At 63.4% G+C, this 15,122-nt stretch overlaps 2 protein-coding genes across 3 annotated transcripts; one reads left to right on the forward strand and one right to left on the reverse strand.

Moving 5' to 3' along the window:
- Positions 1-840: 840 nt before the first annotated feature.
- On the reverse strand, positions 841-3,955 carry REM1 (RRAD and GEM like GTPase 1). The gene is made up of 4 exons (XM_068207738.1): positions 3,337-3,955; positions 3,105-3,187; positions 1,887-2,091; positions 841-1,703 (listed from the first exon to the last, which is right to left on the reverse strand). Exons 1-4 carry the CDS (start codon positions 3,644-3,646, stop codon positions 1,426-1,428), a joined length of 876 nt encoding a protein of 291 aa, XP_068063839.1. The 5' UTR covers positions 3,647-3,955; the 3' UTR covers positions 841-1,425.
- A 5,650-nt stretch (positions 3,956-9,605) lies between these two features.
- On the forward strand, positions 9,606-13,757 carry SOX12 (SRY-box transcription factor 12). 2 transcript variants are annotated; one of them, XM_068207736.1, is made up of 2 exons: positions 9,606-10,453; positions 10,569-13,757. In XM_068207736.1, the coding sequence occupies exons 1-2, from the start codon at positions 9,620-9,622 to the stop codon at positions 10,782-10,784; spliced, it is 1,050 nt and encodes a 349-aa protein (XP_068063837.1). In that variant the 5' UTR covers positions 9,606-9,619; the 3' UTR covers positions 10,785-13,757. The 2 variants fall into 2 exon arrangements, with proteins under 2 accessions (XP_068063837.1, XP_068063838.1); XM_068207737.1 differs by having other exon boundaries at positions 9,606-10,712.
- Positions 13,758-15,122: the final 1,365 nt, after the last annotated feature.

The raw sequence follows: 15,122 nt of genomic DNA on the forward strand, positions 1-15,122 counted from the left end.
AGCAGAGCAGCAGCAATGCCATGGGCTAAGCAACACGGAAAAAAAAAAAATCTGAGCACCCACCTCCTCATTTCTGAGGGCAAAACTTGGGATTTGCACCTCTGGACAGACTAGGTTTCCATAGGGACAGGGTGCTGGCCCATCCCAGTGTCCCATTTGTGCCAGCCACAGCCAGTGGTTCCCCACGGTCTGACCACAGAGCGAGCGGAAACTCCCGACCCGACTAGGAGGGCACCACTGATCCTCCCTGGCATCGGGCCTGGGATGCTGAGCAGGTTCCCCTGTGGTATCCCAGCTGCTGGATGGCAGCACAGCCTAAAAACAACAGGCAAAGCCCACACAGCTCCAGCATCGCCTCCCTGGGTGCCCAGGGTCACTCCCTGCTTGCTGCAGCCAAGCATGTCCCTTCCTGGCTGTGCCATTCTGCTCGGCTCCTGCTCCCTGCCCTTTCCTGGGGCACCAGGAGCCACCAAGTGCCCAGCTCCCTGCCCAGGCTGCAGCTCCCACGGTGCTCAGGGGCTTTAAACCTACAGCTCAGCAGAGCTCAGCCCTTCCCACAGGCTTTTCCAGAGCTGGGAAATGCAGGGAGCTTCACAGGGGACAATGCTGGACCACTGGGTGAAGAACTGGGACCTCCAGAAAGGGTGGCCAAAGGAAGCCCAGGACAGAGGCTCTCCCTGCCCCAAGATACTCCAGCTAATGAAGGAGCAGGCCAAGGCCTGGCCAGAGCAGGAAGCAGATCCTCAGCCCTGGCCATAGGCAAGGAACAGAGCTTCAATCTGACCATGTGGCTCTGGGATGTGGCTCCCCAGGGCAGGGACCCCAACAGAGAACAGCACCTCCCTGATGTGGTTTATTCTGCAGATCAAGGGTTTCCCCATCACACCAGTACAGAGAGAGCACAGAAACACTGGTGCCAGTGAGACATGGCACAAAGCCCTGGCACAGCAGGGTCAGGGTGCCAGGTGATGCCTCTGGTGCTCCCCTGCCCCCTCTTCCCAGCCAGGCTCCAGGCTGTCCAAGGTGGACAATGCCACGGTGCCCTTGCCAGTCCCTGCTGCCCTGCAAAGGACAGCACTGCAAGTGGGACCTGCCACACTCCTGGTAGCCTCCAGTCCTGCTCTGGGGCACAGCCACCCCTCACCTCTGGCTCTGCAGGAGCAGCTGTGATCCAAAATCTCACCACCCCAAGTGCAGGTACCCATCCCATCCTCCACTCCATGGATCTGATCCCAATTATCCCCCTCTCCTGGAGGGGAGTGGCCGGATCCAGAGCACCTTCGCATCCCTCAGCACCAGTGAAAACAGCTCCACATCCTCGGCATCACTCCAGCCCCGTCTGAGCTCTTCACAGAGCCGCTGGCCACACTGCTGGCAGAGAGCAGAGTCCCAGCCGGCGTGTGTGGAGGGACAGGACCGTGGCTCTCAGAGCACAGACAGGTCATGGCAGGACTTGGAACGGACTTTGAGGGCCACTTTGCTGCTGTTCCTGGCCACCAGCCTGTCGAGGAAGTGCCGGGCTCTGCTGGCGAGGCTCTCCTTGTGCTTCTGGCCAGGCGTGGGGTGCAGGTGGGACTTCTTGCCCCCTTGGCGCAGGCGGATCTGCCGCACCACCCCCTCGAAGAGCTCGGCCACGTTGTGCTGCAGAGCCGCCGACGTCTCAATGAACTTGCAGTCGAAGACAGCAGCGCAGGCCTGGCCCTCTGCAAGGGAAGGACAGGGAGGGGGCATGGCCCTGCTGGCACCTCAAGTGCTGTGGGACGGGCACTGCCACATGCACAACAGCAGCTGCACGTCCAGGGACGAGGGGACAGATGTGGGGGAAGCAGCTGGGCATGGATCCCCCTCAGGGGTCTCCACCAGCCAGAACCTTCACCCCTACTCACCTTCCTCGGACACCTCACGGCACCGCACCAGGTCAGTTTTGTTCCCCACCAGGATGATGGGGATGTCCTCAGCCTGGCGCGCACGGCGCAGTTGGATGCGCAGCTCTGAGGCACTCTCAAAGCTGTCCCGGTCAGTGACAGAGTAAACGATGATGTAGGCATTCCCTACGTGCAGGCAGTGGCTACGGCGCTGGCTCTCCTCACCCTGTCACCACATGGGGAACAAGATGTCACCAATCCATGGCCATGACCATTTCCAGGGGACAGCAGAGCACCCTGGCACTGATGGGACCTGTCAGCACACCCCACCAGCCCCCACACTGTGGTGAACAGATGTGTTACCCTATTAATTAAATGCAGATTAAAAGCTCTTGATTTTGAGGGGAGTGTTTGGGAGTTTTACTCTCTATCAACCACAAACTGGGGCTGTGGGCTCTGCTTGGTGGGGGAAGGTGAGGCTGAATCCCTTTGGAATGCCCTGGGATAGTGTGGTGGGTGCTGCACACTACATGATCCAGGCACTGTTGGGCAGTGTGGAAATAAGCCATAGTGGAAAAAAAGGGGCATTGCTGGGGTGTCACAGTGCTGGGTCACCTCTGGGCAGTGCGTGCCAAACACAGCTTGGTCCATATAGGTGCTGCACCCCTGTCCACAGCTTGGACACTGACTCTGTCCCCACTCCCAGGGACTCACTGCCTGGTGGCATCTACAAGAATGCAGGGCCCTGGCAGGAAGGGAAGGAGGGAGGCGTTTGTGGGGAGGCAGTGACAGCAGCACTGGTATTTCTGCCCAGGAGATACCTCATGATCTAGGCATGAGGAATGCCCTATGCCAGGCTCTTGGGAGCACCGTTCTGTCCGTTAAAGTGTTCTGGCTGGCGATACCAACTCGTGGATTTAACCCGTTAGATCCTTCAGCCCCATTCCCAAACCATTTCCAAGCATTTTGAAGTGGGTTATCATAGAAGAACCTGCACAAGTGAGAACACACCAGGCAGCCTCTCATGCCCCGGGAGGGTGGATGTAGAGATGTGACCCCAGCCTGTCTTGCCCAGTGTGTATCCTCTGCTCCAAGGTGGTGAGCCCCAGAAATGGACAGGGGTGGCCCAGGTTGCCCTTCAAAGCGCTCAGAGGCCCCAAGACAGCACTTGTGCCCATACAACGTCCCCATGGCACATCCCGGCTCACTCAGCTCTCTCCAACCCCAGCCCCGTCGTACCCGCTGCTCTGACTCCCAGGTGTCCAGCACTAGCAGCGTGGTCTCCTCCCCATCCACGGTCAGCCTGCGCTCATACGCGGCCCCTGCGGGACACCGGGAGAACTCGATCAGTGTCGCACTTCCCAGCAGGGTCCCGGGCTCCCTCCGCCTCGCACATGGGTTTGTCCCATCATGGGGGCCACAGGATGCCCCGCAGGTGACCCAGCACCAGATCCCCCCACCAGACACCCACCTCCGTGCTGGTCCAGCAGGTCCCTCTCCTGGACGCCGGCGAAGAGGTTGACCAGGCTGGTCTTCCCCACGCCGGGGTCACCCAGCAGCACCACTCGGTACCGGGGCTCCCTGAGCCTTGGGGAGCCCGAGGAGTCGGGGGACCAGCTGCCGCGGGGGGCTCTGCCGCCCGGCTCGGAGGCGGTGTGGCCGAGCTGGGGGTGATAGGACTCACCCCGCGAAGTGGCCCCAGAGCCACCCGGCCGCGGGAGCGGGGTGCTGGCCCTCCGCCGCAGCGGGCTCCTGCTCCCGGGCTGCGTGTTCAGGGTCATCACCAGCACCGAGGGCAGGGGGCCGTAGGGTGGGCGGGGGAGTGGGTGTCGCCCCGAAGGGCACCCGCAGCCGGCAGCCCCCGACCGCGCCGCTGCCGCTCCTGGAGCCGCTCCCGCTCTGAGCCGATAGCAACACGGGCACAACTTTCCCGGGACACCCGCACCGCCGTCTGCCCCGAGCTTTAAGCCCCAGGAGGTGGAGCCCCTCGCGGCTCCGATCCCTCCCCCGCCGGACACACCCCCGCCCGCGCTGGCCTCGGTCCGGCCCAGCCGCCCTGTCCCGGTCCCCGAGGTCCCCTCGGGGCTTGCGGTGCCGAGGAACGGCGAATTCCCCCGGGACCCGTGCCTCGGTCATGGGGAGCAAGGGTTACATGGGGATGCTGCGGGATGCACCTCCGCGGGCGGGGGCTCCACCACGCTCCGGTCCCGCGTGGAGCTGCGTCAGCCCGGTTCCCGGCCCTGGTCTCGCCACCCCAGGCTCAGCTCCGCCAAGGAAGTGAGCCGAACCCGGTCCGGTCCTGCCCTGCCCAGGGGAAGATGTGCTTTTTCAGGACCTAGAAGCCCAGAGCCCGGCTGTGCAGCTCTATCTCTAAGATGCAGTGATTGAATACAAGGCTCAGGGTCTCCTGGCACGGGCGATAGCAGGAGCTGTTTTAATTTGATCCTGTCTGTTGATCTCGGACACTGGCAGCACTGCCCCAAAGTGTCCCAGTGCGGGCACTGTTCTGACCCTACACTGGGCCACCAGTCCAACCACACTGGCATATACTGGCAGAGCCTCATGGCACCAGGGCTGGTCCCAGGACATCCCTCATGACCAGAGCACAGTGATAGGAGGTCAGGAATGACAGTAACAACTTTATTGTGCCATAAAACCACATCTGCAAATGCCCAAGGTGCTGAGCAGGACTGGGGGGAAGAAGGCCTGAAGGCAATGGAGTCACCTTGGCACCTCATCCAAGCCTGGCTACTCCAGGCACTGGGCAAGGGGCTGACATTAGACAAGTGTCCCTCCTTGGTGGGAATGCTGAGGACCACCTCAGTACCCAGCATGTACCTGAGAGAGTGGAGAGTTAGGAGGGGCAAAGCACAGAGGGAATAAGTCACTGTGCTTTGGCTGTTTGGGTATGAGGAGGAGCAGAAGCAGGAGCAGGGTGACTGCTCAGATGGACTGTGCTCAGAGGTTTCCCGTTGGCACAATGTGGCCAGAGGGAAGCCTGCCTTTTATCAGCTGTGCCGCCCTCTCTATGTCCCCAGGGTCCTGCACTGGCTTTCAGTGGGGTCAGCCCAAATGCTTGTTCTGGGACCCAGGACCATGCAAGCAGCTAGGGGAAGAGGTAAGTCTAGTAACCAGCTCCTGTTTAGTCTAAACCAGAGCCAAACCTGACCCCCAGTCAATCCAGCAGTATTTTCTCATGCCTCACGGTCTGCCACAGTCACTGACTACTCTGCCAACCACCAAAATCTGTTCCAGCCCAAGCCCTGCTCTACCACCCTCAAGACCACCCTTTGTATGGCAGGCTCAGCTCTTGCCAGCCTTCCCAGAGCAGCAGAGCCAGACACAACTCCTGGGCCTCTGAGAGGGAGAAGGAATGAATTCAGCTGCTCTTATTGTCAATCCTTAAGGACAAACAGAAGCAGAGAAAGCCCGTTGGAGCAGCCAGGTACATCTGCTTTCTCGCAGTGGGGACAAGTGCAGCAAGCTGGGCTTGCTCAGAGCTGCCTCATCCATCTCCGTCTCAGCTAAGGACAAACTGTGCATCCAAAGTGTCGCAGCATAGGGCTCAGACCTACTGGTGAAATCCACCCAGGGCCTCTGGAAACAGGAGGATTTTTAAGGAGGGGAAGCTGAAATGCAGATGGGAATGAATACAGGGGGGTTACAGCTCATCTGGGCTCCACACGCTGCCAACGACATGCAGGGACCCAGGGAGGGCCAGCACGAGCACTGTGCTCCTCTGCACCCTCACATTCCCAGGATGAGCAACTTGTGGCTGATTTTGCTCTTTCAAGATGCAAGCCCAGTGTCTGGAAGCAAAGGGTTAATTAGCAAAACGAAGGGCTGGTGATGTCGTGTGAAAAGTTGCAGGGAGGTCAGTGGGAAAGGGCTGAGGATGGTGGAGAGAGCTCTGGCACAGGTTCCCGCCTGTCAGGGCGGGTAAGCACCAAATGCCTGACTTGTGATGTTACAGAAACTTTCCATTTGGGCCTTCCTGCTATTTTTAACTCTTCTCCCATCCACCCTCGGTAACCCCAGCCCCACCAGCTGCTGAGGCTAATTAATTCCCCTTTTTTATCATTTTTTTTAAAACAGAAAAAAATTAAGTTCCACGAATCTATCACGCAGCCACTCGCCTCCTCCCTCCTGACATGTTCCAGGCTTTTCTCCTCCTTCAGCTTGTGCCTCCATAGCTACAGCCATACCTGTCTTCCAGCTAAAACCCAGACCCTGGTGCAGGAGATCCAGCCCCCCTTGACACCCACACCACTGCTGCTCTGCGGGGTGAGTGTCTGCCCAACAGAGTGATATTTCCATGAAAAATAAACCCGGTGTGCACCCGGGGGGGCAGGAGCTGGGATACACCAGGAAGGAATGATCCCATGAGCAGACCCCCCTGAGCACAGGTTGCTGTGTGTCACAGGGCTCCCTCCCTCCTGGCAGGCTGGTGGGAAGATCATCCCCACAGAGCAAATGGGATTCATTCTCAGAAATGGAATTGTTTGACATTTACAAGATCAACACAGTGTCTTTAGCCGAGGATGGAAAGCAAAGGTAACATGACTGTATAGACTCATTTCACAGTGATGTGAGTAACTAGCTTCCCAGATTATTTTCCATTGTTTTTTCTATTTCCTGGAGTTCTGCCCTCACTGTGTCCAGCTGGTTCTGACAGCAGGTCTGTACCACTGCCTTCATCCTCTGCACATGGAGAAATACAATCACTGCTGATTCCTCAGAGCTGGGAAATGTCCCCTTGCACCAACCCTGACCTTACCCTCAGGCACTGCTGCTTGCACCGGCAGCACGGAGGAATCTGTCACCGTGCCTGGTGCCACTCCACACAGGAATGGCTCTGCGAAGCAGAGTGGCGCTCCAGCAGCCATCTGGAGCCAGAGACAGTATGGAGGAATGGATTTAGTAGGCTGTTGCAGGGGTGATACCGCTGCTGGTCTACGGGGAACCCTCCCGGCTCGCTCTTTTGTCCATTTGGCAGCTTCTGTGCCTCCTGGGACACCCCTACATCCCATTGATCCTCACCATCTTCTGCTCTCCGGGGACGCCCAGGCCCTATCGCCCTCCGGGAGCCCCTCTTCGCTAAGGCCTCTGGGGATGCCCCGTGTCCCCCGTAACCCGAGCCGGTCCCCGCGGCGACAGCGGGTGGGCTCGGGGCAGGGCGGGGCCCGAGCTCACGGGAACGGGCGGAAGGGACGCCCCCTGCCGGCTCCGCCCCGGCACCGCACCGGGACAGGATCACCGGGACTGGATCCACCGGGCGGGGTCTGCGTGTCCGGGATTGGAAGCAGCGGTGGCAACCGAGCTGCCCGGCGGGACTGGCCCCGGGCTGCTCGAGGGGCGGCCGGGGCCGGGAGAGAGCAGAGGAACGGCTGTCGCACGGAGCCTGGGTAGAGGCGGGCCTGGTGCACGAGACCAACGGGGACGGGGAGCCGCCTCCGGCCCAGCAGAGCTGCTCGACGGCACGGGCGTTCCGTGTTAATGCGCACCCAGCCGGTCCCGCCGGCGCGGCGGCAGCGAAGACCGGAGGTGTGTGGGAGCGGCCGAGCAGGTGCTCCGGGCCAGGGCCATGCGGGTGACCCGTGCCGGGCATGACCTCCGCCTATACCGAGCGGGAACGGCTCGGGGAGGCGCCGCCCGCAGGCAAGGTGCAAAGCCGCGGTGGAGAACTGTGTGGTGCTCCCCGCGCAGCGCGGCTCCGGGACGGCGAGGGCAGCGCCCGGGGCTGCGGTCCGGTCGGCGGGAGGGCATGCCCCGCTGTCTCGGCTGGCCGCAATGTCGGGGCAGCCGGCAGGGTCGGGACAGGCCACAGTTCCTGCTCAGACCGCAGGACGGCGACAGCCCGCGGTGCCCGGTCAGTGGCGGTGCCCGGTCGGTGGCGGTGCCCGGTCAGTGGCGGTGCCCGGTCGGTGGCGGTGCCCGGTCGGTGGCGGTGCCCGGTCGGGGCGGGCGCGGCTCCGCGCGGTCCCCTGTCACCACAGCAACTGGCGGCGGCGGCGCAGCAAATGGGCGCGGCCCCCGGCGGGCCCGCGCGCGGCAGCGACAGCCAATGGGCGCGGCCCCCGGCGGGCAGCCCGCGGTCTCCGGGGCAACAGCGCCGCCGCCGCTGCCCCATTGGTGCCGCCCAGCGGAGGGGGCGGGGTCTGACCGGGAGGGGCGTGGCCCCACCCGCGGCACCGGGGAGCCGCGTGTCCGCCTCGTGTTCTGCGCGTTCCCCGCCCGGCGCTCCCGTCCCCGCTGGGGGCCGACCCACGGGGAGACGCCGCTGGAATGGGTGGCAGGGATATGTTCACGAAAGCGTCGGTGTTCCCACAACGCGTGGCGCCCTAGTGAGCGGCCCGGGGACTGTTGCGGGCCGGGGCTCTGCCCGAAATACCGGGCGCAGTGGGTGTCCTGGGAGCCCCGTGGGCCGGCAGGGCAGAGTTCAAGCACAGCATTCCGGGGTGATACTCGGTGTTCCGGCCGGTCAGAGCCGTGCACAGGCTCCCGGCGAACCGCGAGGGGTGTGGGTGCTCCCGAGGGTGTGGATGTCAGGGTCATCGGGGACATCGGGGTGCCTAAACCGGGGGAGCAGCGGGTTACTGGCCGGAGCTGGAGCATCCTCGGGTGGGTGCCTGAGGGTACAGAGAGGTACCGGCGTACCGGGATGCTTGTCTGAAGATATCGGGTGTCACCGGGGGTTCTGTGCTGCTCGGGTCGGGATACTGGGTGCTGCCAGGTTGTCGTGGGAGCGGTATCGGGGGCATCGGTGTGCCGGGTTACTAGGGGGTGGCGGGGCGTGCCGTGTCTAGCGGGGGGGTACCTGGAGTACCGGGGCGTGCCGGGTAGCCGGGCGGTACCGGGGGTACCGGGGCGTGCCGCCCTGCCATTCTCTCCAGCAACCCCTCTCGGCGGGCGCCCATTGGCTGAGCGGGATCTGCCCCCCCGCCCCGCGGCCAATGGGCGGCGGGGGGCGGGGTCCTCCGTTGACAGACCCGGCGCGGCGGTGTTTACCGGGGGCGGCGGGGGCGGGGCGGCGGCGTCTATAAGAGCGGCACCGGGGGGCGTGCGGCTCCCGGGCTGCCCACACCGCCCCCGCGCACCCCCGACCCGCACCTGGACCCGCTGCAACCACCCTACACCATTCCCGAGCGAAGCATCTGCCGAGTTAACCGGGGAAGCATCACCGGGGCGGCGGGGAGAGGAGCAACCCCGGGGCGGAGCCCTCGCGGCGTGCAGCATCCCCGAGCCGCTACAGAGCATCTCGGAACATCCTCGAGCCGGCGCCGAACATTCCTGGGTTGGTGTGGAGCATCCCCGAGACGGTACAGAGCATCCCGGAGCATCCTCAGACCGGTACCAAGCATCCTCGAGGTGCTACAGAGCATCCCAGAGCATCCTCAGACCGGTACCGAGCATCCTCGAGGTGCTACAGAGCATTCCGGAGCATCCTCGGACCGGTGCAGAACATTCCGGGACAGGACCGCTGCAAAGCATCTCCGAGCCGGAGACCACCGGGCCACCCCGGGGCCCTTCCGGAGCATCTCCGCGGCCGCCGCCCCGGCGGAGCCGGCTCCGCCGTGCGCCCCCGGGCCCCGTCGCGGCCGCCTGCGCCCCGCCCCGCCGCCGCCCGCTCCGCACAATGGGGGCGGCGCGGCGCGGCGCGTAGCAGCGGGCGGGGAGGCGGCGGCGGGCAGGGAGACGACGGCGGGAGGGGAGGAGGAAGAGGCGGAGGCGGCGGCGGGATACCCGGCTCCGGGATGGTGCAGCGCGGCCCGCGGGGCCGGGGCGCGGAGGCTCGGCGGGAGCCCTGCGCCCCACTGCCCGCCCGTGACACCGAGCCCGCCTGGTGCAAGACGCCGAGCGGGCACATCAAGCGGCCCATGAACGCCTTCATGGTGTGGTCCCAGCACGAGCGCCGCAAGATCATGGACCAGTGGCCCGACATGCACAACGCCGAGATCTCCAAGCGCCTGGGCCGGCGCTGGCAGCTCCTGCACGACTCCGAGAAGATCCCCTTTGTCAGGGAGGCCGAGCGCCTGCGCCTCAAGCACATGGCTGACTACCCCGACTACAAGTACCGGCCTCGGAAAAAGGGCAAGGTGGGCACCGGAGCAGCCCGCCCGCGGCTCCCAGTGAAGATCAAGCCCTCCGTGTTGGGCCGTGTCTCTGCCAGCCGCAGGCAGTCCGCCAAGCTGCCCACCGGCCCCAACACCCCGCAGGAGCCCGCACCAGAGGTGCCCGCTGAGGACAGCCCTGTGGTGCCTGGCACGGCTACCTGGCACCCGGCACCCGATGGGGAGCGCAGCCCCCAGGAGCCCCCTGCACCCCTGAGCCCTACCACACCCTGCCCGGAGCCAGGGAGGTCCCCAGAGAGCGGGTCCCCCTCTCCCATGTCGGCTGGGTCCCCTCCCTCTTCCTTCAGCTCCTCTGACGAGGAGCTGGAGGAGGAGCTGCTGGGGATCATGCCCGGGCGGGCGACTGCCAGTGCCACCTGTGGTGCCCTGGACTGGTCCGTCTTCGACAAGGACCACGACCTCTACCCGCGGGGAGGCTCCTCGCACTTCGAGTTCCCGGACTATTGCACGCCCGAGGTGACGGAGATGATAGCAGGGGACTGGCTCATGTCCAGCATCTCAGACTTGGTCTTTACCTACTGAGTCCCACGCTCTGCAGGTAACACTCATTTTTATTTTCACCCACAATCAGGTCATATCAAAAAACAACCCAGGAAAAAAAAACAAACAAACCGAAACCAGCTGTTTACATGCAGGAATCAGGTATTTTGCCTTGAAGCTGCTGGAAGGCAGAGCCCCTGCTCCCCCCACCCCCTGGCACACACCCATTCTCCATCCGTCTGTCTGTCCGGCTCTCGCCTCGTGCCCGCAGGACGCATGGCCGCCCGCTGTGGTTATTTGCCCGTGAAATGCATCTCATCGGGTTTTCATTGTCACACCCGGCTGCTTTCCCCCATGGCCCCGGCGCTGACAGCCATGGCTGCTCCCGGCCGCTCCCATCTGTGCCAGCACCGTGTGCCCTCCCGCTCTCCAGGAAGCAGGAGCATCCATGCCACCCCAGCTGTCGGTGCCCACCCCACCTTCCCCATCCCTTGGAGAATGGCTGATTCCGTTTGGTTTTTGACTGCATTGAACGCATGGCTTCAATTTTCTCCTCTTCCTCTTTGCAGCCCTTGGGGAGGGATGCCGAGCCATGCCAAACTGTCCCTTCCCAACTCCCTATTTTGTGAGGGGTCCCTGGCTTGGGGGTTCAGTGTCCCACAGCAGCGTCTCCTTCCCTGTGGCGCGTGTTCCCCACCACTCGCTTTGGGAAGAGTGAAGTTGCACACACGTGATGAGCACGTGGGTGCGGGAGGCTGTGTTGTTTCTCTCGCCAGGCAGTTGTGCAGGGAAAGCTGTGCCACGGAGGAAGCCCATGTCTGGAGTCACCCCAAAATTGTATGGGGACCAGCCCTTCACTAAGTAGCCAGCCCTCATTTTAACCTTGGAGCCTGTGCCTGTGCAGGACCTGCTGTGGGCTGGTGACCTTGGCCAGTGGAGCTGGGCGTCACTGTGCCCAGCCGTGGCGTGTGGTGCTGCCGGGATGGCAGGGAGCAGCATGGAAAGGCAGGGTTCGCAGCGAAGGGCAGCTGTGGAAAATCTGCCTTAAACAACCACCCAAACTGGTCCAAGAGCAGCTGCAGCCAGTGCTGGTGGGCTTGTGGGGTGTGGGCAATGCTCTGGCGCAGGGCTGCTCCACACAGCACCACACTGGGCTCTGCTGCCGGCTACGCCAAGAGCAGGGACATGCTGGCAGGGAAGATGCTGCTGCAGCGGCTCCTCCAGCTGGGATTTTCTTTGCTTTTCCTAATGGCTCCTTCCTGCGACAGCCGCCTCCTCCCACTGCCAGGAGCACGTGGCTGCAGTGCTGGCTCGGCAGCTGCCGCAGGCTGTGGTGGCGGGGGGGCAGGGGCTGCGCTCTGGTACAGCTGTGCTGGGTGGGGACCCCACACATCCCTGGGAATGTGGTCATGGCCTGGGCTGCCAGCGTCTGCAAGAGCTATACTGGGCTCGGCAGCAACCGCTGCTTGAAGCAGCCCCTGCAGCCCCCCATGACCCCGACTCCCCAGGGACTCTGGATTTGTGGGGGCCCCTCTGATCCTTCCCTACAAGTGGGGTGCTGGCAGCAGCAGAGCACCTGCTGCTTGAGGCTCTGCCTCCCTGTTTTGGGGCTGCCGGTTCCCCCAGTCACAGGCTACACCGTGCCTGCCCCTTGCTGTCAGGCTGGACTGAGCCATAAACAGGGGAAGGACATCCCCCTCCCTTGTCCTGGCATGCCCTGAGGGTGCCTCGGAGTAGGTGCCTGGCCCTGCTGCTGGAGCTGCTGGTGGCCCCGGCTCAGCCGTGGGGATAGGCACTGCAGCGCAGGGAGAGGTGTGTCCCTGGGCCCTTTGCAGGGATGCTTCATGTCCCCCAGCCCAGTCCCTGGGGACCCCTCGAGGCCCCCCGCGATGGTCATCCATCAGCAGTGTAGATGTGTCGGTGTGTAGCGGTAGCTGTGCGTGTGTGTTGGCATTAGCCACGGTGTTTCGGTACCCCCGTGCGGGTGCCAGCCTGCGGAGCCAGGCGGGCATCACGCATCAGACACGTGTTCCCTGGATAGAGCGCGTCCTCTTCTCTGCGTCCCCTCCCTCCCCGGCCTTCCCCCACCGGATCCAGTCCCGCCCCCAAAGGTGGAAAAGCCAAATAAGCGCCGGGACAGCCGTGATTCTGGCAGCCTGCTCCCGCCTCACCGCCGCCTCTGGGGGACTTTGCCTTCCCACCCCCTGGGCAGCCCCGCGCCAGGAGCAGCTGAAGCCCCCTCCCATGTGTGAGCCGGGTTTGGGGTTCTCGTGGGGTCTGGCGGCTCCAGAGCTCTCCAATACACACAGATCTCACCCAGCACCTCGGTGCCTTCTTGGGGTGCACAGCCACCCCACGCTGTGGCCAGGGCTTCTCAGGGAGGGCGCTGAGGCTGACAGTCACCTGCCCTCCATCCCTGTCCATGGGGAAGCCAAAGCCCCCAGGTACCAGCAAGGCCTGAGGCCACACTGAGGGTCTCGCATCACACGTGTGCTTTGCTGACCCTGCAGCTCAGGGCTCAGCTTCCGTTCCTAGGGGGGACACGGGTCCCAGTGGTCCCCTACGTGCTGTGCATCACCCTTGAGCCAGGGTGATCCCTCCACAGACTGTCAGGCGAAATATTTCCTCAGGAGCAGGTTCTGGGTCAGTGCCAGAACCGGAGCCAGTGCCGGGGTCTCCTGCCCCGGCTGCAAGCACAACATCATCCGCTTTGTCCCCGTCCTCACCCCTGTCCCCCTCCTCGAGTCTCGCCGGGTGTGTTTGTCAGGGAGAACCGTCGTGGACAGTGGTGGATTTTCTGTGCCGTGTGGTTGTAGTGCTTAGAGACCCCTCCCAGCGTGCGGCCCCCTCCCGCTGCGCCCCCGCCGCCCGGTGCTGGCTGGCGAGCGTGTGTGCGTGCGCGTGCGACATCCCGTCATCACTCCAGACAAAGCGAATAATAATAATAATAGTAATAATAAATAATAAAAATAAACCAAACCTCTCTCAGGAAGCAGCTGCCCTGGCGGCGGCCGAGTGGGCCGGGGGTCCCCGGAGCTGGTGGGGCCCCGACGCAGCCTGCGGACAGGCGCCAGCGCTCGGGGTCACCTTTGTAGTGTTGTGTTAGTGAAGGGTCCCTGTGTCTGTTATCTTGGAGAAACAGGATTTTAGCCGAGGGGCAATGACGACCCCATCTGGGTCCGTCTTGGGGCTGTGACACGGCTGGCCCTTGCTCTGCAGAACCTCGGCTAACAATGATCCTGACTGTTGTGATTATGGAATAAAGTGTGTTGGTCTGCTCCCCATGGCTCTGGCTCCTTCTGTGCTGCCTTGCTCCTCCCAGGAGAATTTGGGGTTCCCAGGGCAATGTGAGGTCCCCAGGGTGATGTGGGATTCCCAATGGCCAGCATCCAGCTCCCAGGCATATCACGTCCCACCCTGAGCCCCGGTTCCTATGGGCTCTCCTGCAGCAGGGAGGTTCACCCTCATCAGTCAGTGTGGGCTGGGCGTCCCTGGGAGCAGTGTGAGCATGTGCATGTATGTGCACGTATGTGCTGTGCATATGCAGCCCCTCGCCCCACCCGTGTGCGTGTGTGGGCAATCCCGGCACCGCCCCCGACTCTGTTCAGCCGGGGGAGGGGACCGAGGGTAATCGGGGGGAGGAGGGGGGGGAACTAGAGAGGGAGGAAACCGGGGGTACTAATCCAGACCCGCAGGAGGGCCCAGGGGGGTCACGCGCCACTTGCATCACACCCAGACCCCCGCCCCCCGTCTCACCGCAGCTGTTGCCACGGCAACAAGAGGAGCCCAGAGCATCCCCGGGTACTGCCAGCCCCTCCTGCTCCCCCGGCGCTCCTGGGGAGCGGGCTGTCCCCGAGGGAGGGAGAAGTGCAGGGGTTGTCCATGCCACGGTGACCCCCAAGTCTGCAGGCTGCACCCACGGGACAGCCCCCAGCACCGCCCGGGGCCTGGGCGGTGCCACAGGGACAGCAATGTTCCAGTGCGGCGTCACTGCAGCCCCCCGCAATGGGACTCCTCTCTGCGCAGGGGCACTGCTGGGAGCAGGGGGGACCATGGGGCAGCCACAGTCAGAGCTCACTGGCCATCACCACTGCCCCCATCACTTTGGAAGGGTCAGGGCCACACAGGCACATGCACACATTGCCACTGGCCTGGTTCTGAGTCACATGCGGCAGTGGCCGCTTGGCTAACCCAAAGGTGCCACATACCTCCCGCCACCACTTCTCCTTCCCCCTTGCTGCCCAAAGGGTGTCCCTCCCAAAGGGCTCCAAGCACTGTTGAAAAAATGGCTCCTGGAGAAGCCACAGGCAATTAAAAATAGCCAACACGGCTGCCAGCCTTGAGCCATCCAGACAAAATCGCTTCCGGCCTGGCCAAGGCGGCTGCATCACCCCAGTTCAGCAGAGCATGCCCTGGGAATTGGGCATCATGCCCGGGATCTCCTCCTGCAGCCAGGCACCCGGCCTGGGGTACAGGGCAGGCTGGGAGGTCAGGCTATTTCCAGCCCCTCGCTGCTGATGGGGGGGACACCCCGGAGAGCCAGCAGCACACACAAGGCCTGGCGTTGGCCCAGAGGGAGGCAGATGGATGGAGAACAGTGACCGGGGCATGCACACAGCCTTTGGCTCTGCTCCTGCTCCTCTTC

The sequence above is a fragment of the Anomalospiza imberbis genome, chromosome 17 (genome assembly GCF_031753505.1).
Source record: "Anomalospiza imberbis isolate Cuckoo-Finch-1a 21T00152 chromosome 17, ASM3175350v1, whole genome shotgun sequence".
Classification (NCBI taxonomy): Eukaryota; Metazoa; Chordata; class Aves; order Passeriformes; family Viduidae; genus Anomalospiza; species Anomalospiza imberbis.

What these genes read in the sequence shown, in the direction of transcription:
- REM1 (XM_068207738.1), bottom strand. Translation starts at nt 3,646, where the DNA reads ATGACCCTGAACACGCAGCCCGGGAGCAGGAGCCCGCTGCGGCGGAGG. An exon ending in CCTGCTGGACCAGCACGGAG is followed by an intron (nt 3,188 to 3,336) that starts GTGGGTGTCTGG and finishes GGTGTCCCGCAG; the next exon opens with GGGCCGCGTATGAGCGCAGG. An exon ending in CCGTGAGGTGTCCGAGGAAG is followed by an intron (nt 1,704 to 1,886) that starts GTGAGTAGGGGT and finishes CTTCCCTTGCAG; the next exon opens with AGGGCCAGGCCTGCGCTGCT.
- SOX12 (XM_068207736.1), top strand. Translation starts at nt 9,620, where the DNA reads ATGGTGCAGCGCGGCCCGCGGGGCCGGGGCGCGGAGGCTCGGCGGGAG. An exon ending in CGGACTATTGCACGCCCGAG is followed by an intron (nt 10,454 to 10,568) that starts GTGACGGAGATG and finishes ACCCACAATCAG; the next exon opens with GTCATATCAAAAAACAACCC.